Raw genomic sequence first — 26,858 nt, 5'->3', positions numbered from 1 at the left:
TATGTTGAATTTTATCTCTTTATTTTTCTCCACATCTTTTCCCCTTCCAGGGAAAAAATAACTCCAGTTTTACATCTCACTGAGGTCAGGCTTGTTAGTCTCTGGTTGTCTGGACATCACTTTCCAAATCTCTGGCTTGCTTTTGGAGGTTTTTTTTCTTTCTCCCCATGACAGGATGTCAATTTTAGATTATTTTGTATCCCTGGAGGTAGTAGGAGAAAAAAAATCACTCATTTGTATCACAACTTCAGTGCTGTTTGGTTTGGCTTTTGTTTGTTGGTGGGGATTTTGTGTTTTTAAAGAGATGCTATATCATATTTATAGATACAGGAAAAAGTAATGAATTTTCAAGTATTACAAAGTCCTTTCCAAAAACATTAGTAATGAAAAGCTTCTTAAGCAATGACAGGACAAGGGGTGATGGTTTAAACTAAACCAGGGGAAGTTCAGGTTAGATACAAGGCAGAAGCTCTTCCCTGTGAGGGTGCTGAGGCGCTGGCACAGGTGCCCAGAGAAGCTGTGGCTGCCCCATCCCTGTCAGTGTTCAAGGCCAGGTTGGACACAGGGGCTTGGAGCAAGCTGCTCCAGTGGAAGGGGTCCCTGCCCGTGGCAGGGGTTGGAGCTGGATGGGCTTTAAGGTCCCTTCCAACACTAACTATGATTCTGTGAATCTTTCTGAGCATGTTGGGCTCAGATACCTATTATGAACACACGAATGTGAGCACCTCAGTTTTGGTGGGATTTTGTTGTTTTGGGTGGGTTTGGTTTATTTTGCCAGATATAATCAATATTTTTATAAATATCTGAAAACTATCTCTGTTTTATGATTCCTCTGGACCTCAGGATTCTGGTTTGAAGAGAAAGTAAACAATTCTGACCAATGCCTTTGTTTTGCTGAAAGCACACGATACTATCAGCCTTTATAAAGAAGGAATATTGCATAGGTTTGACTGTTGCGATTATTGTATTAGATATGTGACCAGTTCTTAGTGCCTACCTTTGTACATCTGAAATGAAGGGATATTACTAAGTGTTCCCCCCATAGCATGAATAGCTCGTCGTTTGTATGCTCTTTCTCTGTATTGTGCATGTGCCTACATAGCATCAAACAAAACCTCTGAAGATCCAGTTTTTTGAGGGATTTTCAAAGCCCATCAGATCTGAGTCCCAGGACACTTCAGCTATTGCAGAATTTCACCTTCAATACTAGAATGAATTTGCCAAATGGGGGTATTTTACATAGAAGCATGGATTCAGCTGACTTTCCTAGAGACTGATCCTGGTTTGAGCTGAGCTCCCCGTACTGATGAACAGGCATCTTTCACAAACCAAAACCTCTTTATCCCGTTTCAGCAGCAGATTTTTTCCCCCGTTGTTTTCTCCAATGTGCACATCCTCCTTTTCTTGAGCTAGGAGCTGGGATGAGTATCCTGGGTGGATCCTGCAAAGTGCTGAGCACACGATTAAGTTTAAGGGAGTATATGCTTAGAATCACCGGTACTGCTGATGTTTAAAATTACCCATAGACTTAAGTACTCCGGTGGCCTGAGGCCAGTAGCTTTTGCATCTCCCAGGACTGAGCCCTGAGGAGACTCCAGTGAGCGGCTGCAGCTGAACTTCCCTTTCCCATTTTAAACAGAAGGTTTAAAGCCCAAATTCCAACAGCTGTTTAATTAAAACTACTTATTTTAGCTGTGAGGAATGCAATAGGCACACTCCACACGGCCGGCTTCACTCCTCTCCAGCTCTCAGTGCAGGGCTTGCCGTTTTCAGTGGTGCTCCGTTCCTCCTGTATCCTCTTCCATCTTTTCCATCTGCTTCATTCTGTTTGGAAAATGGCAATGTAGAATGTGTTTGGTGTAACCTTAATCCTGACCAGCATCTGGGCTCCGTTTAAAAAAAAAGCAGCATTTACTGCAGGCAAGGTTTCTGTATATGTTTCCCTGCTTTAGTAAAACAAAGTTGGGGGGGGGAGGAGGGAGAACAACCAAAAATAACCATAGCAAAAATAAGCTTTATTTTAATGGACCTCTTCATTAATGGGGATGTTTTAATGTGTTTTCTTGCCTCCATGGACGAGGTGGGGTGTTTGCTGTTCCCTCACCTCTGCTGTGTGTCTTTAAGTCCTCTTTTAACAGCCACGCTGTTAATTGCTCGCAGAGATGCAAAACTTAAAAGCCACCATAAGCGTGTGAGGAACTGAAAGCCCCGTGTGACGCCTTCTGCCGTCTCCCTGTTGAACTTCCACAGCCCTGGCCGCTGTGTCAAACCCTGCTCCAGACCGGTGGGAGGATGCAGCCCTGGTGCCCCGGCCGGGAGTGCAGCCCCCCTCCATCACCCCAGGGCAGCCCGTGAGTGGGTGGCCGGATCCCGGTGCCACAGCGCCGGGGGAGCTCCTCCAGCCCTGCCCTGGGGTTTTGGGGGGCACTGGGGAGCTGCGGGGCCGTGGCGCTCGATGGCTGCGGGGCTGCATTGTCCGTAGCCACGCGTTCCAGGAGCGGCTGCTGAGCCCATCACCGCGGCGTCGCTCCTCCTCCAAACAATGCTTTGCGGCCCACTGCGCTTCGCAAGCGGGGGTGTCCTCGTCCCGTGCCGTCCCCCCGTTCCCATTTCTTTCTTTCTTTTCCTGTTTAATTCCCCCCCCTCAAGCCGGCGGGACCGGGCTGCATCTGCCCTGCGCCCCGCTCCGCGCTGCTGAACTTTACTCCCCGAGCAGCCACAGAGGTCGCTTCTGAGCACCACGAAAAGGGCTTTTTTTTTGTTAATCTATTAATTTTAATGTATTTATTTCTTCCTGTCCCCCATTAAGGCGCTCTCAGTCCCTCAGGATGGAGTGGAAAAAGCACGTTTAAATCCCAAACTGCTTTCCCACGTGGCACCTCGCTGGAGCTGCTGTCAGGGCCATGCCGACCAGAAGGTGATTAACATTTTTAATCAAGTGCTATTTCCAGGACAGGCCACTAAAGCCCAAACTTGTGTGAAAAGCTCACTCTTGGCAGCAGCAGGCTCTGGCTTTTTGAACCCACCACCAAGTGTACAAATAACGAGGGGCTAAAGTTCTGCTCCACCTTTCCGTGGGTGACTTTAAGTGATGGGTGTTTGTCAGCGAGTTGAGGGTTTATTCTGACAAGTTTATAGTGTTTGGCATTCTGGGTCTGCATGTGTGGGTTTGGAGTGCAGAATTAGTGTGTAGCAAGAGACAAACCCAGTTGTTTTTGTGGCTATGGATATGTTGGGTGCGTATTCAAGCATTACATCTGAAGGGGGGCTGGTTTTAAGTTGGCTTTTCACCCCATTCAGACATCATGGTGGTGTTTCGACACTCACTGGGGAGAAAGGGAAACAGAAGGGAGGACCCAAAGTCACGCCTCATGTTCAGACCTTGCTCTAATTATAAGGGAAGGTGCCCCCTATCCTTCATTATTGAGTTGAATCAGGCCTAGTGCACGCCTCATCTTTGAGGCCTTATTGCTGATGTCTCTAGGAGGCAGCCTTCATCGAGCCAGGAGATCCAATCTTGGCAAAAAGAGCTCCGAAGGATGTGAACCCCCTCGGAAAATTCCACTTCCTGCACAGCCCTGCTTGTCCTTGGGTCTCTCCCTCATTCCCATGCACCGAACGAGGGATTTCTGCCTCGGGCAACCACAGCAACTTTCTCAATCACGCCGCGCTGCAGAGAGCAGCCCGGCGCTGCTGCGGCTCTCAGCTCGGCACCATCTCTCCCTCCCCTCTTCCTCCTTCCCTCCATTTTATTTCTCCCCTGGTTTTTCTCCCCAGCAGGCTCCAACTCTCGTTCCTGCTCAACTTGCCGGGAACAAAAGGCTCCGTTCCCGATCCAGCCCGCAGTTGCCGTGAGAAACTTCCTCGCAGGCGCTGCCATTCGCTCCCTCCCCGCCTCGGGAAAATGGCAGTGCGAGAGCGGGGGAAAAAGGGGGCAAACCCCGTCCTTGGGGCGCCCGCCTCTCCCGCAGCACCTTCCCCACCGCAGCCATGAGGCCCGAACTGCAACATCCCTTAAAATACACTTGAGCAGGGCAGGATTTCACGGGAAAGGGGGATTTTGGGGACCCTGCACTGCAGGGAGCAGTGAAGGGGGGGGGGGGGCTGGGCTCTCCTGCCCGGTCTTGCTTCCAGTCCTGCTCTCCAAACTGAGTTGCGACCAGTGGGAAAAGCCAGGCCTGGAGTTGAGTTCTTTCTGCAGCTTTAAAAGCCTTTTCTGTGTGTTTTTAACTCTTGCGAGCGGGGGTTGCAGAGGGAGGCGGTTGCTCTTCGAGCCCACCCGACAGGTCCCAAATCCGGTGGGATTCGGTGGGAAATTCGACGGTTGGCTCCTGATCCAGTGCAGGGTTGGTTTAGGAGCTCCGCGCCGCGTTTTGTTGCCTTTTTTAACCCTTGTTTTTCTTTCCCCGAGTAGATTTACCCTCCCTTCCCCGAGCGTGCAGCACCAGAGGGCTGGTGGTGTGTAACGGCAGTGTAACGGCAGTGCAACACCCGTGTCACAGCAGCGCGGTTCGCTCTCCCCTGCTCTCCGGTGTTTTGCTGTCCCCGTTCCCATCATCTGTCACTCCTCTCGGGAAGGAGGAAATCCCAGCTCCAGCCTTGTTCTCATTGCTGGGGTGAGCGCTGCTCGCGTGCTTAGCCCCGAATCCGCACACATGTGCCCCAAAACTTCCTCCTGTCCCCTTCCACCAGCCAGGAGTGGCTCGGGGGGCAGCTGGGAATGGGGCAGCGAACCCGCGTGGCACCAGCCCCGGGTTGTCCCTTCCTCTGTGCAAACTCCGCTTCGCCTTTTACTCCTCCTAGCGAGGGCTGCTAAAATAATCCATTTATTTCCTCGTGTCGGGCCGAGTCCTCTTTCCCTTCCACACACATCCAAAGTTTCGCGGCTCCCTGTCAAACGCTAACAGCAGCCTGGAGCAGGACTTCCTTCCCCTCGTAACCTGCGGGGCTCACTGGGTGGGAAGCACTAAAACCCCGTGTAAAACCCACTCCTTGCCTTTGAACCCCAAGAGTTATGCTCCCCCCCTGCCCCTCTGCCATTGTGGCCATGCCAGAGAGGAGGTTATCCAATATCCAAGCTTTTCCTTTTAAAAAGAGGGTAAATAAGCATTGTCTAACACAAAGCCCAGCACATCAGCTGCTCCCAGCCAACAAATAGTTCCAGGAATATTAATCTCAGCACTCCTTCAGCTGCAATGGGAGCGCTTAACATGGATGTGACAGCGGCTAAAATCCTGGAAGGAGCGAGCTGGGCACATGTATTTAGAGAAAACTGAATTTTCTTTAGCCAACCTACTCTGGCAGGAGCTGAGGGACAGGAGCCAAGCTTTTCCTTACTCCATTCCATATTTTGCAGCGTGCTCCATGAATTATAATAGACGGGTCTCTTGTTCTTGGGTCCAGTCGGCATATCTCAGCAGCCCCGTGCCTTTCACTAAAATGGAAGAGCATCCTTCTTCACCCAACTGTGTTCATTCCATCCCAGCTCCTTTCACTCTAGCTCCGTTGCGCTAGTTAATACTTTATCCTAGAAACTCTGCCCAATTCCTGCTGTGCTAATCCAGTCCGTGTTTATAGCAAGTGGGAAGGCCGGGGATAATGATAACTTGTGTGTGTGTGAGCGGGAGGGAGCGCGCCTGACTTCAGTCCGGTTTCCATGTCAACGATTCAGTCCATATTTGCCATCACACAGTTAGTTGGCAGAGCCTGCTTTTATTTTTTTTGAGGAGGGGGGAAAGACACTGCTCCTGTTTCGAGTACTCTAATCTAGACCAGGTTTCCGAAAGCGCCTCAGCGCTGGGTTAAATGGCACGGCCACCTTCATGAAGGAGACTTCCACTCAGGAGGAGCCAGCCTAGTGGTGGTGGCTGCGGTGCCATGTGAGAGCGCCGGGCTGGTCCCCAGCCTATCTGCGAGCCAGGGGCTGAGCCTGTTGTGGAGGAAAGCGTGCTCAGCACTCGGGGAGGTGGGGAGCAGAGGGAGCGCTCAGGCAGGCAGGCAGAAAGAGCCTCGCGATGGAAAGTTGCGGCGATGGGAAGGCAAGGCGGTGGTTGCAGCACGGGATGGCGGGAGGATTTCCAGCTCTCAGGTGTCATCTGCTTCCCAAACCTTGCAGTTGGGAACTCACCGGGTGCCTCAGTAAAGTGCCAGGCCCTCATTGATGAGGCAGGTTCCAAAATTCGCTGCAGCTTTCACAAACATTTGGTAAAGTGAGTGTCTTCTCATTGTGTGGGAGGCTGGGGAATCCGGGCTGCTCTTCACAGCACAAGCAGCACCAGGTTTCCGAGCCTGCCATCGTGCTCTTAGAGCAAGATTCCAGAGGGCTGGCACACATAGAGAGGTGGGGAGCAAGGTCTTCATCGGGATGCACCCAAGCCGCAACCTGTGGTTGTTAAACTTTTGGCAGGGCTTCGTTAGACACTGGGGCTTTGCTTCCTGAAGTAGACTCCAGTTTTGGAGTCGGGGAGATGCTTCTGGGATTAAAGGGCAGAGATCTCTCCAGTTTGATCTTTGTGTCCCTCAAGTTTAGCATAAATGCAGCATCTGAAAACGAGTCTTTTGGTCTCTCACTGTTGCCACCAGAGCATAAAGCAATATAAGGAAAGCCTTTGGGCCTCACTCGTGGGGGTCCAGCCTGGCATGGGGAAGGAGTTTTGCCCTCTGCTTTTTTGTCTTTCTAGAACCTGGGCTTAGCTCAAGTAACAGAAGCTCTCTGAACACAGCGTGCAGATCGACTTTCTGTTCTAGCATGTTCCATACTCTTCTGGAGTATCTTGGTGGGTTCGCTGTCCTGTGGTCCTCACACAGAGCCACCCGTGTGAGATCCCAGCACCATACCAGAGCTCCAGCCTTCACAGAGGCTGTGGTTGAGTGTGATCACAATACCGGTGTCACCATTCCTTACCCTTTTCTTTCTGTAGTTGGGAAAGACTGGCCTGTTTGGTGGGATGGAACCTGCTCCACATTGCATAGTCCATTGGAACAAAACAGGAGCTGCAAGGGCAGTTTACTGCTCTCAAATACATTTAAAATGTGGCTGTTTATTGCCCTCCTACTTCCCAGCTTTGGAATAACCCCCTTTGTTCCACACCTGCATCCTAGGTGATAAATATTTTATATTGTAAGTTTTGGGATGTCTGTGAGGGTTCAGACAGCAGCAGACACCTACATCTTCAGTCCCTCACAGGCATCCAGCCCTGGGCATCGCCTCTTGTGCTGGACTCATGTTTCTGCGCTGTGACCTGGACTGTGGGACTGGGATTTCTCCGGCTGTGTCCCATTGTTAGGCTTGGGCCAAACTCTTTGCTTCCCTCACCACAGAGCTGGTAATGGGGGTAACTTCTACCCTGTGTTTTGTTTTGGGGTGATGTTCTAAAATGGCAGTCTTAGGCCTCGGAAGCATCTTTTGACCTATTGTTTTCTCTCTCCTTAAAGGTCACTTTTCCACATTCCAGAGGAGACACCTGCCCAGTTCATGGGCCCCACCATTTTGACCAGGCCACTGTGTCCCCATTTCTGCAAGCTTGGTTGTTATAACCCAACTAACTCATCTTTCTGTATCTTCCATGCTCTGCGCCAGACCCACGCCATTTGAAGTAGAATACGCCACAACAGAAACTCCTGGCACAGGACAGGCCATGTTTGGGGCAGCAATCCAGGTACGTTTCTTCCCTCTTCCCACTTTGGGAAAGGCTGTGGGGATGGAGGAGGTGGGAATTGGGGTCTGAAACGGTTGCAGCAGAGCATGGCCTAATTTTTGGTTCACCTCTTGACATTGCCCTTTGCGATTGCCAGCGCATCCTGTCCCATTGCTCAACCTGTTGTGTCTAGACACGTCCAGGTGGTTTTGGTTCTCCCCATGCAGCCGCCCTGAGGGAGTCCCTGGTTCCGTGCCCACTGCCCTCGCCTTGGCAGGAGTGGGACCGGACTTTCTTGGCTGTCCCTGCGTGCAGTTACAGTTCTGGAGCGCTTCCAAGGCCGCATCCAGAGGGACACAGCTGGCGAGGAGAGGAAATGACAACCGCTAACAGTTTGCAAAGGCTAATTCTAAATGGAATTTCTAGGGACAAAGACGAGGCGCTTCGTTAACCCACGGGCCATCTCCCTGCCCGTACCCGCGAGCCGGCGGCGCGGCCCCGCCGCTCTCCTGGAGGATCCCCGCTGGAGGACATCGCCTCGCTGCCCCGGAGAGTGCCCCGGACAGGTACGGGCGGCCCCCCCGAGGGGAGGGAAAGGAACGGAAGGGAAGGGAAAGGAAGGGAAGGGCCCCCGCGCCGCCAGCTCTGCTTTGCCCCCCCCACCGCGCTTGGCCCGGCTCGGCTCGGCTCGGCCCGGCCCCGCGGCCGCGCTCGGCTCCGCGGATCCGCTGCGGGTTTTGCGTGCGGCAGCCTCCGCCGCGCCGAGCCGCCAGCGGCCGGGGCCGGCCCGCTCCTCCTTTGTGACGGGGGGGAGGCTCCCGTCCGGGCCGCGCCGCGCTCCGCTCCGGGTTTGGCAGGCGGCCGCGGCGCTGGGTAAAATGGCAGTGCTGAGCCTCGTGTCGGAGTGAGCCCCGCTCGGCGGACCAGAGTCGGGAGCTGCCGCGCGGCTCGCCCAGCCCGGCCCCGCCGCCGCCCGGCCCGGCTCCGGGGACGGCGCCCGCCCGCCCGCCGTGTCCCCCCTCCCTCCCTCCCGCCTCTCCCGCACCGGGAGCCCCGTCCCGGGTCCCCCCCACCCCCCCCATACCTCCTCCTCCTTCCCCCCCACTCCCTCCTCCTCCCCTTTCTCCGCCGGCTGCAACCGAGGAGGTACAGCGGGGCCAGGCCCCGGGAAGCCCAGCCCAGCGGAGCCCTCCCCGCCTCGCCAACCAGGCCGGGGGGGAATGAGCCCCCGCTGCCCTGAAGAGCCCGCCGCCGCCTGAGCGGGGAGCAGCAGAGCAGCGAGGCCTCACGCCGGCCGGCCAGGCAGGGAGCAGCTCGGGGGGGACCGGTCCGGGGGGGGGTGGCTGGGTGGGGAGGGGGGGGATCATGGCTGCTCAGGTCGCCCCCGCCGCCGCCAGCAGCCTGGGCGCCCCGGCTCCATCCGAGCTGAAGAAAGCGGAGGCGCAGCAGCGGGATTGTCCCCCGGAGGAGGCGGGGGGTGAGGCGGCGGCAGAGCGCGGCGGCGGCGGCGGCGAGAAGCAGGCGGAGAGCGAGGGCCCCACGGGGAAGGAGCTGCAGGACGGGGCCGAGAGCAACGGAGGGGGCGCAGGGGCCGAGTCCGACCTGAAGAGCTCGAACGGGAACCCGGGCCCCAGGCCCGCCGCTGCCGCCGCCACCCTGAACAATAACCTCCCGGAGCCGCCCGGTGGCGGCGGCAGCAGCGACGGGGTGGGGGCGCCGCAGCAGCAGCCGCCGCCGCAGCAGCCTCCCCCTTCCCACCCGGCCGCCTTGCCCCCGCCAGCCTACGGCTTCGGGCAGCCCTACGGCCGCGGTGCCCAGGCTGCTGCCGCCGCCGCTGCGGCCGCCGCCGCTGCCTTCCACCAACATGGCGGACAACAAAGCCCTGGCATGGCAGCGCTGCAGAGCGGGGGCCTGGAGCAGTCCTACCCGGGGCCGGCGGGAGCCCCCGCGGGGCCGCCCCCTCCCCAGAACTCGCACGGCGGCGCCGAGCACGGCTTCCCCAACCACCAGTACAACTCCTACTATGCGGCCGGGGCCGGGCGCAGCGCCGGTTCCTACCCGCCTCCCCCCCAGGCCTACGCCCTGAGCTCCCCCCGGGGCAGCGCGCAGAGCTCCGCTCCGGCGGCCGCCGGCGCCAAGTCCCCCGCGGCCGCCGCCTTCCAGCAGCAGCGCTTCGGGGTCATGGGGCCCTCGGCCGCCGGCGGTGCAGGAGGAGGAGGGGGAGCCACCCCGCAGCCCACGGCCACCCCCACCCTCAACCAGCTCCTCACCTCCCCCAGCTCCGCCCGCGGCTACCAGGGGTACCCCGGGGGCGACTATAGCGGCGGGCCGCAGGACGGGGGAGCCGCCGCCAAGGGCCCGGCCGCCGCCGAGATGGTCTCGCAGTACGGCGCGGGCAGCAGCCAGGGCTGGGCCGCAGCGGCCGGCGGGGCCCCGCCGAGGAGCCACCACGCGCCCATGAGCCCCGGGAGCAGCGGCGGAGCCGGCGGTGGACAGACCCTCGGCAGGAGCCAGCAGGTAACGGCGGGGCCGCGTGGGGCGGGCGGGGAGGGGGGGGACACACCGGGAACTGGGCCGGGCCGGGGCCGGGAGGGACCGGGGGTGGCGGGGGACGAGGGGTCCGGGAGCTGGGGGGGTGGCGGTGCCTCTCCCGCGGGTTCCCCCCGCCGGGCCGGCGCTCTCGGGGAGCTGCCATTGTCTGTGCTTGCTCGCTCGCTCTAAAATGGCTGCCTCGCCGCCTTCCCTTCCTCCCTCCCCAGTCTTTGTGCGAGGCTCCCGGCGAGCGGCCGCCGTCCTCCCCGCCGCCCCGGCCCGCTCCGGGGGGCTCCGGCGGGCGAGCGGGACCGGCCGCCCCCGGCGGAGGGCGGTGAGGGGCCGGCGGGGCCGGGCGCGGGGGCCGGGGGTGCGGGCGGGCCCGGCCGGGCCATCGCGTGGCCCCGGCAGCGCCGCCGCCATCCGCCCCATCGCCCCCGGCCCCGCCGCCGCGTTCCCCTCGGAGCCCCCCCCGGCCCCGGGGGGCTCGCACCCTTCGGCGGGGCCCGGCGGGGTCCATTGGGGTGGCCGCGGTTCGGCCCGGCTGTGCGGGGCCACGCTCCCCGGCGGGCCGTTGGCCGGGGCCTGCGGCTGGGAGCGCCGGTAGAGAGCTGGGCGATGGGAGCAGCGAGTGCAGATCGGTTTGGTTTGGGATTTGAATTATGGAGGTAAAATCCTTCTGTCAAAGCCAGGAGACAGTTGGTCTTAGGTTGACATCCTATCTGTGATCTGATTGGCTCCCCATCTCCTGCTCTTGGCCATTTATAATTGCCTCTGATGTAATGGTACAACCATCCTGATGAGCTCATAAACTTTTACACTCGGCTTTTCCGCCAGCCCCGGACCCACGGCAGCCCCGCAGCTCCGCTCGCCGCCTCCCGCGGCCCCCTCACCGGAACCGGCCGTGACCTTGAGGCGGTTGGGTGCAGCCCCGCACCGGGGAGCGGAGCCCCGGCCCGCCTGCCCCTGCTGCATTGTGCCTGGGAACAAAAGAGGAGGCGATGGCATTTTGTTTGTACCTTGGGTTTATTTTGCTTGCGATGTTTTAATGCGGTCTGGAATAGAGTCTGTGTTGTTGGAACGGTGGTAGGGCTGCTCTGCACAATGGGCTGGCTGTTTATTTTGGTTTATGTGACTTTCCCTTTGGTATAAATGATTTCTTTGATGGATCTGAGGGTGCGTTTGTTTCTGGCTAATTTCAAAAGTGGGGCTGTTTGGATTCTTTATTAGATGGGAGAATGGGGGGTTCTTGGGTGTGTTACAGCCTTAAGAAGGAAAAAAGACCTGAAACAACCGAGCACTCAGAACTAAACTTGTGGCTGCAGCATCGAAAAAGGTGAATTATCAATTTCACATTCAATAGAGCTTTAATAGAGGACAGGCCTAAGCCTCTACCTGCGTGTCTCTGGGCACATTTTGACTTGCTTTGAGTAAGTGCTGCTGGGTCTCTTTTCCCCCAGAATTAAAGGAACTTGTTAGAGACTTGGAGGTGCTCATTGTGGTCAGGCTCAACAGGGTCACAACTCTTTGCTCTTTGGAGGAGGAGGCAGACTGAGCCTCAGAATTACCCTTATCCTTGTATGTGTAAATTTACCTCTTTGCTGGAAACGTAGATTGGCCAGAAAACGTTCAGAGGAGGAAGCAGTGCACTGTGTGCATCAGACATTTTAGATACAGGGAAAAGAGCTGCTGGTATCTGATAGCTGGAAACCTTGGTTTAAACCGGGTTACTCTCTGTGCTCACATGTGCATCTTCGAGGCCTGTCGTGGCCTCGTGCAGAACTGAGACTTCCCTTTTCAGTCTGTGTACTTTGCTCTAACTTCAGGCCCTGGGTTGGAGACATCTGAGACCATGTAAGCTGACAGGGAGCTTCCAGAGTTTCCCTTCTTGCTCAGTGCTTCTCTTGTGTTGATCTCAAAACTGCTTTGGTTTTGTTCCTTGGTTACCAAAGGCAATGTCCCCTTCAGTGTCCTGAATTACTTACTTGTCTCTTCTGTCAGATTGAAATAGTGCTTAGAGAGGATCTTACCTCTGCCCTGGTCATCGAAGTGTCCAGTGTTAACGGGGAGTGAGTTAGTGTTCGGTTATCCTCAGTGAAGGTTTCAGCTCCTCAGGACTCTGTGCAGACTTGTGATCCACGTGGACAACTGTCACCGGTAGTTTCACTTGAAGGCACTTCCTCTACCCTGAAAAATGCACGTTTAGATCAACTGTGGTGTCAGCTTGAGCTTCCCAGGCAGGTACTTCAGCCTGTATCGGACAGAAGTCGACTTGTGTCAGTATTCTGATGTGTACTTCTGAGAGGAGCTTATTTTGTCTCGGCACATGAATCGAACGTGGTGCCACGAGCAGCTGAGGCATGGCCTGTCAGTAAGCTCGGAGTAACCCATCCTGTAAACTGGGGTTATCAATGGAGAGTTGTTCTCAGGATGAGTTGAACTTCAGATAGTATAAATAGTGTATATAAAAAGCAAACCAGCAACTCCCCCATCCTGAAAACCAAACCGCCCTCCCAAATCCACTTTGTGCCAAGGATTATTGGACTCAAACTGACAATTACCTTTATTTTCCTGCTGGAAAAAGAGCAGACTTATCTAGCGCGATAAAAAAAGCTTCCGCATGTCATCGGTGCTGCCCACAAGGAATGGTTGATTAATAAATACTCCAGTCCTAAATTACAGCCCCTTTTCTTTGCTGTGTGCTCTGTGAAATTCCCTGCAGCGGGATTAAATAAAGCTTTTCGTCTTCCTCTTTGTCTTGGGCAGCGATAAGCAGAGTGGGTACTTGCCACCTAAGTTCTGGGAAACTCTGGGAGGATGAGAGGAGAATGTAATTCATCTGAGCAAGCACTAAGAAGAGGAGCATTCCTTGGTGCAGGCTTGGGAAGATGATGTGGGAAGAGCGTGGGGTTCCTCTGCTCGGGAATCCTTGGGATAGTAAGCCTGCGGGGTTGGGGATGGGAAGCAGGATGATGTGGAAAAGGGAAGTGCTTCTAACTCTTGATTCTTTTTAGGATTTATGAATGGTGCCACAAGGAGGGTTTTACCGTGTTGCTCATCAAGAAAGGCCAAGTAATTCCTGGCGTGAAAGTTGTTTGGGTGGAATGTTTCCTGTAATAAAAGGAGAGCAGTTTGTAACCCTCATGGACCTCTCTGCTCACCAGCAGGGTCCAGGAAGCTGGTGCTGAGCCCTGGTGAAGGCAGATGTGCTCCACGTTGGAAGGGGCTGCAGCAGAGGGCTTGGCATTGTTTCTGATGACCTTCATAGCTGGGAAATGTGGAGCAGGATCAAGAGATCAGAATGGCTCTTTTACAGCGTGTGGGATGAGGAGGAATCTGTGGTTTTCTGTGGGAATGACTTGGAAGAAACCAGGCCAGGGATCTTAGTTTTCAGTTTTTCCAGCTCTACCATGCATTTGTTTCCACCCCCCTTTCCCTTAGCCTATTAGCTGTTAATAATACAACTGGCTTTCCCAGGGTCTTGGGACTTAAAGGAAACCATTGGAGAGGAAGGACTTCCCTCCCTTTACTAGCTGGGCATTTCTCCTGGTGGCAAACAGCGTCTCCTGTAACGGGAGCTTGTCTTTGGATCACATGAATCATTGACATCCTGGATAACATCCCCAGAGGTGCACTGATGTCTCTAGGTCTCTATTATAAAGTTCAGTGAAGGCAGTTTAAAAATCATATGTTAATAAAGACAAACTGCTTTTGGGCCTGTTGCCATGTAATAGCTATTTTTTGTTGACTTCGAGCTCAACTTTAGCAGCAAGTGAGGCATGAAAAATGTTGTTGCAAATATGTTTTTGAAACTAAATTGGCACCAAATGGCTCTGTGCTGCCAATGAGCTGCGATAGCTTGGAAGCGGAAAGTGAGACCTGGCTCCTCTTGGCTTGTGTCGCAGGGTTTTTCCTTGCTTAGCATTGTAATGTTAGGAGCACTGGAATTGCGCGCGAGGTGTAGTATGCACTAGGTCTTTCCAACAAAGAGGGCATCACCTTTTTCAGGTGTAGGGTTTGGGTCTGAATTGAGTGAATTTAGGTCTTGTCTGGTTTGTAGGAAGGTGGCGCTGGGTTAATTTTGTTGTGAAGATGTAGTTAATTCTGATGGGGACACTGGAGGTTTTGCATACCTGTTTGAATAGTCTGTGCCAGTCTGAAGTCAGTGAGGGGTTGTCTGATTCTCTTCACATCCCTTGTCTTCTGGCATACCATCTCCTTGGTACTCAGTCTGAGGTGACCAGTGTTTCCAGGCAGGATATGTGTAGGATACAGGACAGTATGGAATGCTCCATCAATACTTATTGTCTGGGCTTGGAGGGAGAGGGGTTCTACCTGTGGTATATCTTGTAATCATGTTGTAGGTTGCAGGGCACAGATGTGATTTCTGGAAGGTTTTTTATGTTTCATTTTGGGCCTGGGTTTTTGGTCTAGAATGCTTAGTGGTTTCTTAAACTGCCCAGTTTAATCCCTTTTATGTGCTACAGCAAATGCGTCCTGAAGTGACTGCTCAAGAGGCAGAACCTCTTCCCTGTTCCTAAATAACACTGGAAACCAGGGTTGGGGGAAGCATGAGAATCCAGTGTTCTGCTCTGGCTGGATTTTCCTGTTCTCATAAGCTTGGTATGTTCGTCGTAGTTTGGGGTTTTTCCTCTAGTTTTATTTGAGAGGCCTGGTCAATGAATACTGTGTCACAAGTACTACATGAGACCCTTTTAAGAGTCTTCCATGACAATCACATTAAAAAGCCCAGCAGCTTTCCTTCAGAGAGAAACTAATGGCTAAAATGAAGCTAAATAGTGCAGCCCTTCATTTTATCTGTTACCTCAAATGTGACTTTTCCTCCGTTTTTCTTCCTTCCCTTTTCAAAGGCACACTGCCAACTCGGAAATGCAGTTTTTACCCTCTGAATGCGAATTGTGTGATCTCGGTAATGAAAATATGAGAGGAGAAGGATGCCCTTTGCAGTTTTCACTCCGTGTATTTGAAATTCTTTGTCTAGTCAGTTTGATTTCTTCTTTTTTGAATTGCAACTCCTGTGTGATGGATTGCTCTGGGGAGAAGCTCATCAGCATGCCATTGCCCAATTCCTGCCAAGAATGTTGGAAACTCTCAAGCAGCAGCAGTAGCAAAGCGGATACCAAAGGCAGGGAAGTGTAATTGGAAAGGAGGGGGGGGTTATGGTAAGCTTGTCAGTAGTTAGCATTGCTTTTTCTTCTGGAAGGGTCCTTAAGCCATCAGCAAGATGCAGAATAATCTGTCCCCTTTTGTTCTGGTGGGGGAAAAGAAAGGAAATGTGGTTTTTCTGGGGGAGGAAAAGTGGTTTTGAGGAGAAGTCCTGCAAAAGCTTTTCTGTCCTGTGCTGAGCTCAAGAAGTCCAAGCTTTAAACTCTCCAGAGGTTATGCATGTGCAGTGGTAAAACTATCCTGGATGTCTTTGCCAGTGCCATCCATCTGCTGCTAGAAGTGACTGACAGGTGGGATTGGAGGAAAAAAAGCAGTTTTTGGCACTCCAGACCTGTGCTGTGTGTGGGTCCCTGCCTGCTCCTCATGGATGCCATGAGAGGAGTTGATGCCTTTCTGTTCCTCAGTTTAGTGGCTGGAAAAGCAGGGAAGTTGGCCACCTGAGGAGAGAGCGTGTGTGCTTTCTGTGGGCTCGGGGAAGGCCGCGCTGTGTTTATCAAGTGATCCCAGTAAAATTCCAATCATAAATCTCCTCTCTGCTGTGTGGAGTGTGCGCTTCTCGTTCTTCAGGCTCTCTAGAAAGGAAGCTTCAGGCACACTCTTGTTTCACCCTGGTACAGAGGAGGAGTGCAAGGTTTTCTCTTCTTGCAGTGGTTGGTGTATGAAGATGCTGATGTGCGAAGTTGCCAAGGTGAGGCACCAGGGCTGGCACAGGGCAGAGAGTGGGATATCCATCTTCTGAGCTCAGCCTGTGCTGTAAATGGGAGCCCATCTTTCCTCCCTACTATACGGATTTAATTCAATGTATTAAGACCCTTTTTCTGTGCTTAAGGAAGCAGCACCCAAGCCTGCCCTCGGAGGTGCATAGCATGAGAGAAGCAAGGCTGGAACAGGAAGAGCTGCTTCTCTCAGGACTGAGCTCATGTACATATTTTACCCATTCCTGTAGTGTCTTAATCGGATTAGAATATGTATTAACATATGGATGAGGGAGGGGTTTCCCTTTCTTACTCTTGGTGCACCTACGCTCCCAGTGTTCCAACTCAGCAGTTCAGTCGTGCAGCTTGAGCGTTTTGGAGTTCTGTTGGTCTACATCAGGAAAAGCATCTCCAGGATTGCCAGTGGTGTTCTTTGTGGAGTGTTTCCCAGGTTCAGTGACAGCTCAGTGAGTATTTACACAATGTGGGCATGAACTTTGTGTAGCGAGATGTAAAGGAGGCCACCTGATGATAGATAACTGAATAAAAGCTACTTCAGACTCTCAGAACATATGTTTTTTATATGTTAGGAGTACAATAACTGCAGCTAGGCATTTCTAATCGTGCTCTTTTTAGGCTTTGTGGGGAGCAAAAAGGGACAAGTGGGCAGGAGCGAATAAGGGGATCGGGCCGTTCTGTAAAGACATTTCTTTATGGGAGGGTGAGAGAGTGTATGTGTTAATTCTGATTAAGTTCCTGTGAAAAATCAGTCTGTGTAAATACCTTCAATGGAGCAGCAGCTTTTGCAGTTATTGGCTTTTCCTGTGATAACCAGCCTGTCCTTACTTCCTGAAGTTAGCAATAATCATTGAAACTCAAGGACAAATTCAATTGCTGTGAACTTTTCTGTTTTTCCTCTTGTTAACTTCCGTATTAAACTTGAGCAGTAACATCTTCTTGCTCATGGATAATTTGCATTATACCCAAACCATCCTATGAAGCTGCAGGTTGTAGAAGAAGAGAAGCTGTGGTGGCCCCTCTGCATGCATCACACCCCTGTTTGGCGACCAGAGGGGACCAAAGAGCACATTGATGGTTTTGGTGGGATGTGATGGTGGCATCTTGGATGTGGCTGGGAGGAGTGTTTTGGTGGTCATCAGTGTCAGACCCTGGCCTGGGGTAGGCTTTCCATCCAGAGAGAGTCTGTGATGTGACTCTTCTCAAAGAGAAGTTCTTGACGTTTGGAGGCCTCTGGAGTGTCCCTGTGGGCAGAATGACTGCGTTAAACAAGGACTTTCCCCCCTTCCACTCACTTGTGAGATCTCATTCAGGTTTGACTAAGAGAAACCCTGAAAATTACCCTTTCCCTTCTGATGTCAGCACCGCTCTGGCACCCTGCCTGTGAGTAACTGAACAGGAATGTTTCAGAGCTGGCTGAGGCCACCACTACAGCTGCAGCTTCACTTCCAGGCACTGCGGTGGGAGACCTGCTCTGCCCTGTGGAATATACAGACCAGTGCACAGGCACAGCCAGCCCCAGTTGGCATCAGTGGGTTTGTACTTTCTTGCCACCATCAGTGTCCAGAGCGGCAGTGTATGGTCTGAGAAGCACAAGGCACAGATTAGAGGGAAGCCTGCTCTGAAGATGGCTATTCTGGTTTAGGTTTATGGCACTGGAGCTGTTCTTTTGGGTGAGGAGAACGTGCAGTGTGATCTCTGCTGCCTGCAGAATCTTGCTGTTGGTTTGTTGCCTGCACTGAATTTGGAGGTGACTGTGTTTTTCTTGTTGAGCAGAGGTCTGGATCTGAATTCAGAAGGTCATTTAACCTGCTGTCCTGCTTCAGCCAGACCTGAGAACAGGGCAGATGAATGCCATGGAGCTGCCTCAGTGTGTTCCACTGTTTTGCTATCCTTAGCATTGGACATCAGGAAAGATACTGCAACTCCAGTCACTTTAATTATCTCTTATTGCCCTAGTGTCTGTAGGTCTGGAGAACAGAAGCAAAAGTGAATGGTAACCTGCTTTTGAACGGGTAGCTTTCTGCCTGTCCCTGATTTCAAGATAAACTTGATGGCAAAATGTCTCCCCTTACTTCCAGATGACTGTGCTTGCTGGGGATCGTGTTGAAGGCATTGGGTTGTCCTGCTTTGCCACCTGAACTTCTTCCAGTTCCACTCTGTGTGGAATCCTTCCTGTAGGCTTGTTTGGCGTACTTCATAACAGTCTGATGATGGATTTAAAGTCCAAATGACTGTAGGACTATGCACCCTGTACGAGTTTAGGAGGAGAATCTGGTATTCATTAACTGTATGTAAATAATTAAGCCAGTGCCAGACTAGAGGTGGTCTTCCCTTCAGACATACTTTGTGAAATGGTCTGAAGGACAGCTCTTACCTCTGTGTGGAAGATGCAAGGAGTCGGTGGAAGTGTTGGAGTTAGTTCAGAGTTGATGCAGGGTTTTTTAGTGAACCATTTCTGACTTCGGAGCTGGCACAGCTAATCAAGGAAAAGGCTTCCCATTCAAGGCCAGTTTACTGAGTGAGGTCATGTGTGCCCTGAGACTGCCTTTCTGTTGTGCTGAGGCTGCACGTGTTGTGGCTGTGGTGTTGGCAGTCCCGGCATCCTGCCCTTTGCTGGGGCCGCTCTGTGCACGTGGGGGTTAACTTCCCATTAAAACAGACCAAACTGACTCCTTTGCTTGCTGCTGCGTGGGGAGATTATGGCAATTGTAGTGTTTTGGATCCCCTGGAAAACCAGAGTATCTCCTCGTTTATTGTGAGACACCAGCGGGGCTGGTATGAGCAGTTCTCCATGTCTCAGAATCCTTTCCTTGCCTCGGTTGGGTGTATGGGAGCTCTTCAGAGCAGATGCTCAAGGCTCTATCTCTCTGCATTGAGGTTAATGCTATAGCTACGTTGTCTCTGGACGTGGAGTTACACCTGGGACAGTTTTCTTTGGTTTTACAGAAGATCATCTCATGGAAGTGTCACTTCTGTGTGCCTGAGGCAGAGCGTGGCTCCCCTGGAGCAGGGCATGTCAGTGGAGAAGGGCCTCTGGTGAGAGGAGTGTGCTAATCCTGGGTGAGGGGTCATAATAGAAGTGGCATCAAAAGCACTTTTCCTGAGCTCATGCACTGGAGAAGCAAAGCACTTGGCTGTTTGCTGCCTCCTCTTGGAGGTACAGAAGGGACTGAGAGACCTTTCCCAAATTACCCTGCCTGCCTGTACTTCAAAGACCTTTCTAAAGCACCTTCTCTGGCCTTCCGTTCGGTTCGCAAGGCACGGCAGCGTTACAAAAGCTTGTCTCCACGTTAATTGTGATTGATTGCCTTGCAATCTAGGACAAGATCCCCTTTGAAAAGCTATATGCTGATTTGGTGTCAGGAATTAAAATCAGATGAAGTGATTAGTGTTGGATGAAATATCCCAGAGCAGTTGAGTGCTCCTCGGCTTTCAACTGTGTTCTGGCCCTTAACCTTTGCCTCCCTTCTTCTCCGGAGCAAGGTGCTAAATCTGTTGTCCACATGCTCGGAGAATAACTCATTAGGCATATTATATCAGGAGATAATTTGCTGCTGAGCTTCAGAGTGTGGATTTACTGGCTTTAATGATGAATGCAGAGTGTGTTAAAAGTGTACTGTGTCAAGGCAACAGTGCTGCTCGTCCTGAATGGTGAACATGTGTTAAGGGGAGCTTTAAATCTGATCACTCTGTAAATGACAATAAACTGCTCAGCGTTGTCACTGCTGTCAAGGTACAGTCATGTCTCATCTTCCTTTTCTCATATGAGTTGTCTTACAGTTTCTTGTTATACCAGTTCCTGAAACCAGTGAAGACTTTGCAGCGTTGGCTGTTCCTCCTCCCCCCATGGCATTGGCACGCTTAGGAGTTCTTGTATCTTCTCACCAGCTGCCAGCACACACTCCTTTTAACCTGCTAAGCAACTCCCCACATTGCTCATTTTGCTTTGAAAGAGCTGGGCTTTTCTGGATGGAGATGAAATAAAAGCCCAAGGACAGAAGCGAGCATGGGGCAGTGGACCTGGGTTTCCAAACTCCCTACGACCAAGGGCTGGTGGGCTTTGTGTTTTCTTTATTACTATTTTTAAATAGCAATGACCTTGCATTGCTGTGGGGCTGGGATTCATGTTGGGCTTGCCAAGTGTAACAAACCTGAATCACGACAGCCTTGGCTTGATGAAGGCTCTAGTAGTGTCTTCAGTGCTGTCTGGGAGCTGGCTTGGCTGCAGCTCCCAGTTTCTTGCCTACATATTCTTCTCATTTCCCACAACCTCCTCTTACCAACACAGGCACGACAGCAGCTCTGCTTTCTGGATGCAAATAGATCATTTGGGTATAAATACTGGAGATTGGTTGTTGCCTGCTCTAAAGTTACCGAGTGTGTCCTTGGTAAATGCAGATGGTAACTTGTCATTACTGCAATTTTAAGTACTTTTGGTTCCATGGAACCGAAGTGGAGTCTTGAAGGCTGAATTTTAAGGCTAAAATAAGAGAAGGCTCAATAAAACCCACAAAAATAGCACCCAGATTTATCAGCTGCTGTAATGAGAAGGGAAATAACTTTCTATTAAGCGAAACAAAGTTTTGTTACCTTGTTTTGTGCTGGATATAAAACACTGCAGCGGGGTCAGGAGGGATGGATGAGATTTAAGGTGTCCTAAGTTGCTTCCTAATGAGGTGACACTGGGGCTAATGCCAGTGCGATGCGGACTGTGTTGTGAAGGTCAGCTCCTGCCCTGTACCTGAGTTATGGTTGAAATAGCCTTGAGGTAATGAGCAGATCATTACCCCAGCAGCTCCTGACTGGGATGAGGATGTGCCTTTGGGCAGCTACAGCTGGCTGGTGCCCATCACCCCATTGCAGAGCAGTGGTGATGTCCTCCACTGATGAGCCTGGTTCAAAGTCTGGAGGTGAGGTGATGGAGCATGGAGTTTTGTGCTCACTCAGACCAAGACTGCCAGCCTCTTCCACAGATTCATTCCAAAACCCAGATTTCTTGGATTAGTTTGGTGTTTCTTTACATGCTTTTAAATAACCCCAGTTATTCTGCAGGAGCAAGGGAGAGCCTGTGTAATGATGAAACGTGGCTTGGAGAAGCTACAGGCCCCGACATGCAGCTCTTAGTAAAGCAGGCAGCTGCTGTAGACAAGATGGAGCTCTGCAGGCTGAGACGAGGTACCCTCAGGTATCCTGAGCTGTACCTCCCTTATAATGAACGTGGCTTTGTCCTACTCTGTCTTGGTGCTGTGTGTGGTAGGAGAGGTAGGCCCATGGGGAAGCATCTGGAGATGCTTCTTGTGTCTCTCCATACCCAGCCTGGCACGGTGAGGGGTCATGAGGGTTTGCCTGTCCAGTTCAGTCTGTTCAGCCACCATTTATTCTGGTGTAAAATGAGACAGATTTGCAAAGTGATGAAATATTCAAATAGAGATGGAGCTTTCAGCCACACACAGGTGGGCAGGAACCTGCAGTGCTGCATTTTATGGATGAAGAGCTAAGTAGAAATTGTTTTTAGGAGGCTGTGCTAGAGGTGCCTGCTCAGCTCTTGAGTGTGCAGCAGGACCCAGCAGATTTCTGTGCAGAAAGGGCTTTTCATGGATTGATAAAAGCTAACTTTGTTCTGGAAGGTGAACTCCAGTGAGCCTCTTCCATTGGGTCTTCTAGGTTTGGAACACATCCACTGTGCCCAGTAGCAATAGCCATCTGCCTGTGTGGTCAGCAGTGCTTGTTTGAAAGGAAAAGGGGGTTACAGGGAATTAGCTGGATGGCTGGAGTTGGCCACAGGTCTGGATGTGTTCATGGAGCTTCTGGAACCCTTTCAGGTTCTCAGTGGTGCTTAGCACAGATACTTTGCATCTTGTGGGGATCTGAAGCAGCTGCCCTGGCTGATGGAAGTTAGATCACTTAAGCAGTGGTGACACTTGGTATAATTTTGCCCTTCCATCCTAGCCCTTCCTCCTCTTTCTTGTTTTTATGGCTTGCTCTTGGCCCAGGCCCATTTCTGTGGTACATGAGCTTGCTTGCTCCTTCTAGTGTGTAAGTAGGCCTGGAACGAAAATGCTGTAATGAGACACTTAACCATCTTTTGTTGACTTGCCTCCAGTTCATTAGAGCCAGACGTAGGAGGCTGGCTAAACTTAAAGCCTGATTTAATATTCAGGAAGGAAGTTTCCTTCAATCTTAAAAGGAACAGCACCTCACTACAACTGTCACGTGTTCCTTGGGATCATCTCCCATACAGCTCAGACACAGTTTTCTTCTCCTCTTGTTTAGATGTTGGGAAGAGTCAAGAGTGGCACTGCAGAAACACTGGGGTCAGTTGGTTGAATATTGTGTTTCTAAAGTGAGTGAAGTCTGGGAGTGAGGGGAGAGCTGGTTACCTGCTCGTGTGGGTGGGAGGAAAGGAGGGTTTTGTCCTTACAGGTGTTAGAGCTCACCCCTGTGAAACAGCAAACTGCTGATGTGACTCTCTGAATGTCTGAAAGCTTCACTAGTGTCCTGTACCATAACAGAATTGTAACCCTTAATTCCAACTGCACTGGATTCAGGCAGTGGTGTTTGTCAGGATCTCCTGCCACACTAAACCAACCCTGGAAGTAGTCGTCAGCTCCTGCTTCCACATCAGTGTCTGATACAGAAGGAAACTGATAGCCCAGGCAAGTGATCCGGGCTGGGCTGGGCTGTCAGATAGGGACATGGGGACAGCACTTGTTCTCCAGCCTGCTGCAGAGAGCAGGACCCAGGCTTGGGCTCTTCCCTTCTCTCCCAAGGTGTTATTACATTATGGTGTTTAGAAACAACGTGGATGTTCAGTTGTGTCATCAGTGTCTTGCTGGCAGAAGAGAGGTGGAGGGAAATGGAAATGAATCCTCTGGTTGTTGCCTAATTCTCTGGTGTAGGGGATCCCCTGTGCTGTTGCCATGAGGATGGGCATCAAGCCTGCACACAGGAAAGGTGTCCATGGGGCATCTCATGTTGCTTGGACACAGGCACTCTCTGAGCCTGGCTGTGGCCAAGCTTCAGTTTCGGGTTGATTTGGCATATAAACAAAGCTGAGTTTCCCCCTCTCACAGGTCCCTGTCAGTGTTCACAGTGTTAATCCTGCTTCAGGTCCTTTTGTACTGCAGCTTTCCCCAAGCCCAGGAAAACGTCCTGTTAATGCAAGCGTGTGTCTGCTGTTGAGTGTATCCTGAAGACTGCAGAAAACCAGCTCTGTGTTCTCTCTAGGTGGGACATCGGTCAAAATATGACATGGAGGGTCCTGAGGGACACCTAAACAATGAGGTGTGATAAGCACTGTGCTATGTGTCAGAGGGAACAACTGACTGAAGAAAGGAGCTGAAATCCAGAGCCTCGATAAGCTGGATTTGTTGAATTTGTTAAGGGGGGCTTAAAGTCAGGCTGGGAAGGAAAGACGAGCTCAAGAAATGCACTTGGTTTAAAAGCCAGGCTGGTTTGGCACCTTCCTGCCCTCCACCTTTTCAAAGTATAGAAACCCCTCAGAACCCTGCTTGTTCTTGGGCCTGAAAGCTGTACTGCTGTCGGGTTACTTCAGTGGAGGTTTGAGGTGGGACTCTCCCTTCACTTCCTACCGGCTCACCTTCTGATTGACTTCTTTCAGGGATAAACTGTTCTATGATGATACAACCTGTAAGCAAAACCCTGGTTGGTTTTAATCAATCTGAAGAGTATTAGTAAGAGTGGTGCTTAGGAAAGTCCTTTGAGATGTGTGGACTGGCCTCTTGCTGAGCAATGTTAATAGGGTAATTACTGAACTGTGTTTAGCCAGGGAGGTAGAGCTCACAGGAGAGCTGCTTTGAGAAAACTTCATCTGCTTTCCACAGGTAAAACTTCATGTTCTGGGTTTACAGATCCCCCCAAAGGAACTGGAGTAATAAATGTAGGAATGGGGCTGATCTTAAGTTTACAGCAGCTCCCTATAGTTGGAAGCAGGTGACTGAAGTCATTCAGAAGATGTCCTGTTTCCTTTGTGTGTGGTGTTGGTGTCATGAGCTTGTCCTGAGGGCTGAGTGTTAGCGGGAGATGGAGGGAATAGAAAGTGACTTGGGTCACACTGACCTCCTGGAATAAGTCAGAAATCAAACCAAGCTCCCTCTAGTTACAGAACTGAAACTATTGAGCAGAGCTCAGTTACTTGAACACGTTGGCAACCAATAATTTAATCTGTAGTGGCCATTGGCAGTGAGATGATAATGATCCATCACCTCTTGGCTGTATATTCAAATCTAAGCTTGATTCTAGGATGTGTGGGAGTGAGGGGAGAGTTTTATTTCTCTGTAGCTTACATCCTGCAAGTTTAATTCTGAAACCGATCCTGAACTATATTCCATCAGTCAGGTTTTGGTACCCAGAGTGTGAGTGGGAGCAACCCAGGCTGTTTCATTACTGGGGTGATTGCTCCCAAAGCGATGGGGGCAGGCAGGGAAGGTCACTGGCTCAGGCTCACAGTGTTGTCCTGTGCATAGTGAAGGCTTAAGGAAGTTGGTGGATTTCTCAAGTTTAAATAGGGGAGGGGAGAAGAAAAAGGAAGTGCCCATGCTAAAATGTGCTTGTCATTTAAACTGTCATGGGGAGACACTTGGTACACTTCAGTGTAGTGTTTACTGTGGGCTTTTCTATGTGTTCTGTTTTTGGGGGCATCTTTATCTGCTACAGGAGAGTCTTCCTCTTATCCTTAATTTCTCCTTAGCCTCTTCATCTCTCTTTAAAAGCAGAGCACCATAGGAAGAGAGGCAAGGAAGTATGACCCAGTGCACTGGCCCTCCAGAAGCTATAAAAGGCAGCGAGTTCAGGCTGGGATATTGACCTTAGCACAGCCAGTTGCACCTTAAATAGATCAGATGAAAATGTCTCTCGCTGAAGATGAACACTGTTTGCTCATGAATAAGGGTGGTTTTCAGTTTGTGCTCATGTCTCAGCTTGAACCCTCTAGGCTGGTTATGGAGGAATTGAAGTCGTGCATGTGTGGAGTTTCAGAAACCCCAGATGGGCATCAGAGCTTCTGAAGTGCAAACCAGAGGCATGAAAACTGCCAGCTGAAAGTAGGGTTTGCTGTAGCATCTTGGCTGCCTCTTGGGTGTCACTGTGATACTGGTGTTCCAACCCTTTGCTGTTAGTTCCATCCTCTCTTGATGCCATGGCGTTGCCATGGCACTGCCTTGGGTGGGGGATGCTGAAGAGAGCAACTCTGCTTTGATTGGTCAGTCCACAGGTGGCAGTTGGTGAGCCTGGCTGGTTTTGGTGGGGCTGTGAGGCTTTTGTGCCAGCTTGGGACAACCCTCCTGAGCATTTCACACTCATTCATGAGTACTTGGGCCTTATGTGCGGGTACCATCACACCTAATATATGGTGAGTATGTTGAGAACTGGATTTGTTTTGATTAAGGCATGGGTGGGCTTAGAGGTGGAGGCAGTGTGGATGGCAGGGTGTTAATGGTGTTGGAGGGTGGGACCTCTAAGACCTGACTCAGTGTTAAGTGTCTTGTGGCAGCCTGAGCTCTTGGTAGCTGCAGAGGACATGGAATGTACTAGAACTGGCAAAGTTCAGCACAGCCTCTGCACTGTGATTAGAGATGCTGTTTAGAAACATTCATGTTAAGTTGATGAAGCCTCTTGGCAGCCTTGTGATCAAGACAAAGTGTTTTCCCTGAGTGATGCTCTGTTTGCCATGACTCCAAGGTGGATGTTCCCCTGCCTGGTTGGCCTGGCTGGAGTTTCTCTGGCACTGGAGAACAGGCAGGGAAAGCTGCTTGTTTTGAGCCCAGATCTTTCCCATGAGCCAATGTAGGTATTACCAGCCTGTTAAGGTGAAGCTGTTGATCTTCTTCATACAGCTTGATTTTGATTGCAGTGGCACAGAAAGGTTGAGGGAACACTGGTGGTTTTATTCTCTTGCCTGGTTACAATGATTAAATCCAATGTGACCATCACCCTTGTTGACTAATTCTTAGGGAAGACAACTCCCCTTTCCCAGCATTGTCCATCACTAATACAATTCCTATAACCAACATGGCAGTGTGCTTTGTAACTTCACTGGTGCAGAGACTATTTGCCCTTGCCTTTGGGGTTGGAGACCCGAGGAGAGAGTGTGTTCTACTGAGACCTAGTTTCTTCACTTCAGTAAGATCCCACCTGGATTCAGCCTTGGGAAGGCAAGCAGGTTGTTCTCTGAGCCCACTCAGCATCTCCTCAGCTCGGTGACTTACAGGCCTGCGGCACCCGGTGGTCCCCATGCTCCGGCCATGGCAGGGGAGCAGCTGCCCCCCTCTCCCTGAACACACAGGGCCCGCTTGGGCCTGTCTTTGTACCGGCTCTCAGCAGCCAAACAATAGTTATAGTGCCGCCGGGGCCATGTGGCTCATCACGTGCGCGCCGCTGCTTCTGCCGGGGTCTTTGCCCATCTGTTCTCAGCTCTTTCTGGGTTATCAGGCTCGGGTCCAAGTCCTCGCAGGCAGCCAGCTCCATGGCCAGAGATTATGAGCACTAACCTTCCTGGCAGGAGTGGCGTGGCTTTGCTTTTATGCAGATTAGCCATGTGCTCCTCGCTTCAAGGCGTTCCACAGGAAAAGCCGTTTCCTGTGTTTGCTTCTCGGTGGGCGGCTCCGGAGCCTTGTACCGGGCCCGGGGGGTTGAGCCTTGTACACAGCGAGCAGGCTTGGGAGAGAGGGATTACAGCGTGCTGCCCCCCCTTCCCCTTCCACCTCCAGCGCTACGTCACCACAACACAACCACACGCGCGCTCATACTGTTGGTGTCATTCATTCAG

The 26,858-nt window shown here is 51.9% G+C and overlaps 4 protein-coding genes across 10 annotated transcripts in view; 2 read left to right on the top strand and 2 right to left on the bottom strand.

The window, feature by feature from the left end:
- Nucleotides 1-26,858, top strand: part of STX12 (syntaxin 12) — a 350,272-nt gene that overhangs the window by 81,507 nt on the left and 241,907 nt on the right. The gene's annotated exons all lie outside the window — the stretch shown is intronic.
- NR0B2 (nuclear receptor subfamily 0 group B member 2) overlaps nt 1-26,858 on the bottom strand; it is a 167,118-nt gene that overhangs the window by 53,801 nt on the left and 86,459 nt on the right. The window lies entirely within an intron of this gene.
- The window catches only part of ARID1A (AT-rich interaction domain 1A), a 60,193-nt gene continuing 40,341 nt past the window's right edge, over nt 7,007-26,858 (top strand). For 2 of the 7 annotated variants that reach the window (XM_061360710.1, XM_061360709.1), the window contains exon 1: nt 8,478-10,154. In XM_061360710.1, the coding sequence (XP_061216694.1) occupies nt 9,003-10,154 (1,152 nt within the window). In that variant the 5' untranslated portion in view covers nt 8,478-9,002. Of the gene's footprint in view, nt 7,659-8,063; nt 8,204-8,474; nt 10,155-10,686; nt 10,838-26,858 lie in introns of those variants that run through there. The other 5 variants (XM_061360711.1, XM_061360712.1, XM_061360708.1 and 2 more) reach the window with 5 other exon arrangements.
- GPN2 (GPN-loop GTPase 2) overlaps nt 22,371-26,858 on the bottom strand; it is an 81,435-nt gene continuing 76,947 nt past the window's right edge. Inside the window, exon 7 of the mRNA XM_061360728.1 lies at nt 22,371-22,381. The gene's annotated coding sequence lies outside the window, so the exon portion shown is untranslated. The remainder of the gene's footprint in view (nt 22,382-26,858) is intronic.

Source organism: Neopsephotus bourkii, unplaced genomic scaffold (genome assembly GCF_033783945.1).
Source record: "Neopsephotus bourkii isolate Nb327-2 ecotype Australia unplaced genomic scaffold, CSIRO-AGI_Nbou_v1 NB_1036, whole genome shotgun sequence".
NCBI classification, from domain to species: domain Eukaryota; kingdom Metazoa; phylum Chordata; class Aves; order Psittaciformes; family Psittacidae; genus Neopsephotus; species Neopsephotus bourkii.
Note: the sequence above shows the minus strand (reverse complement) of the source record. Positions and strands in the feature narration are given on the sequence as shown.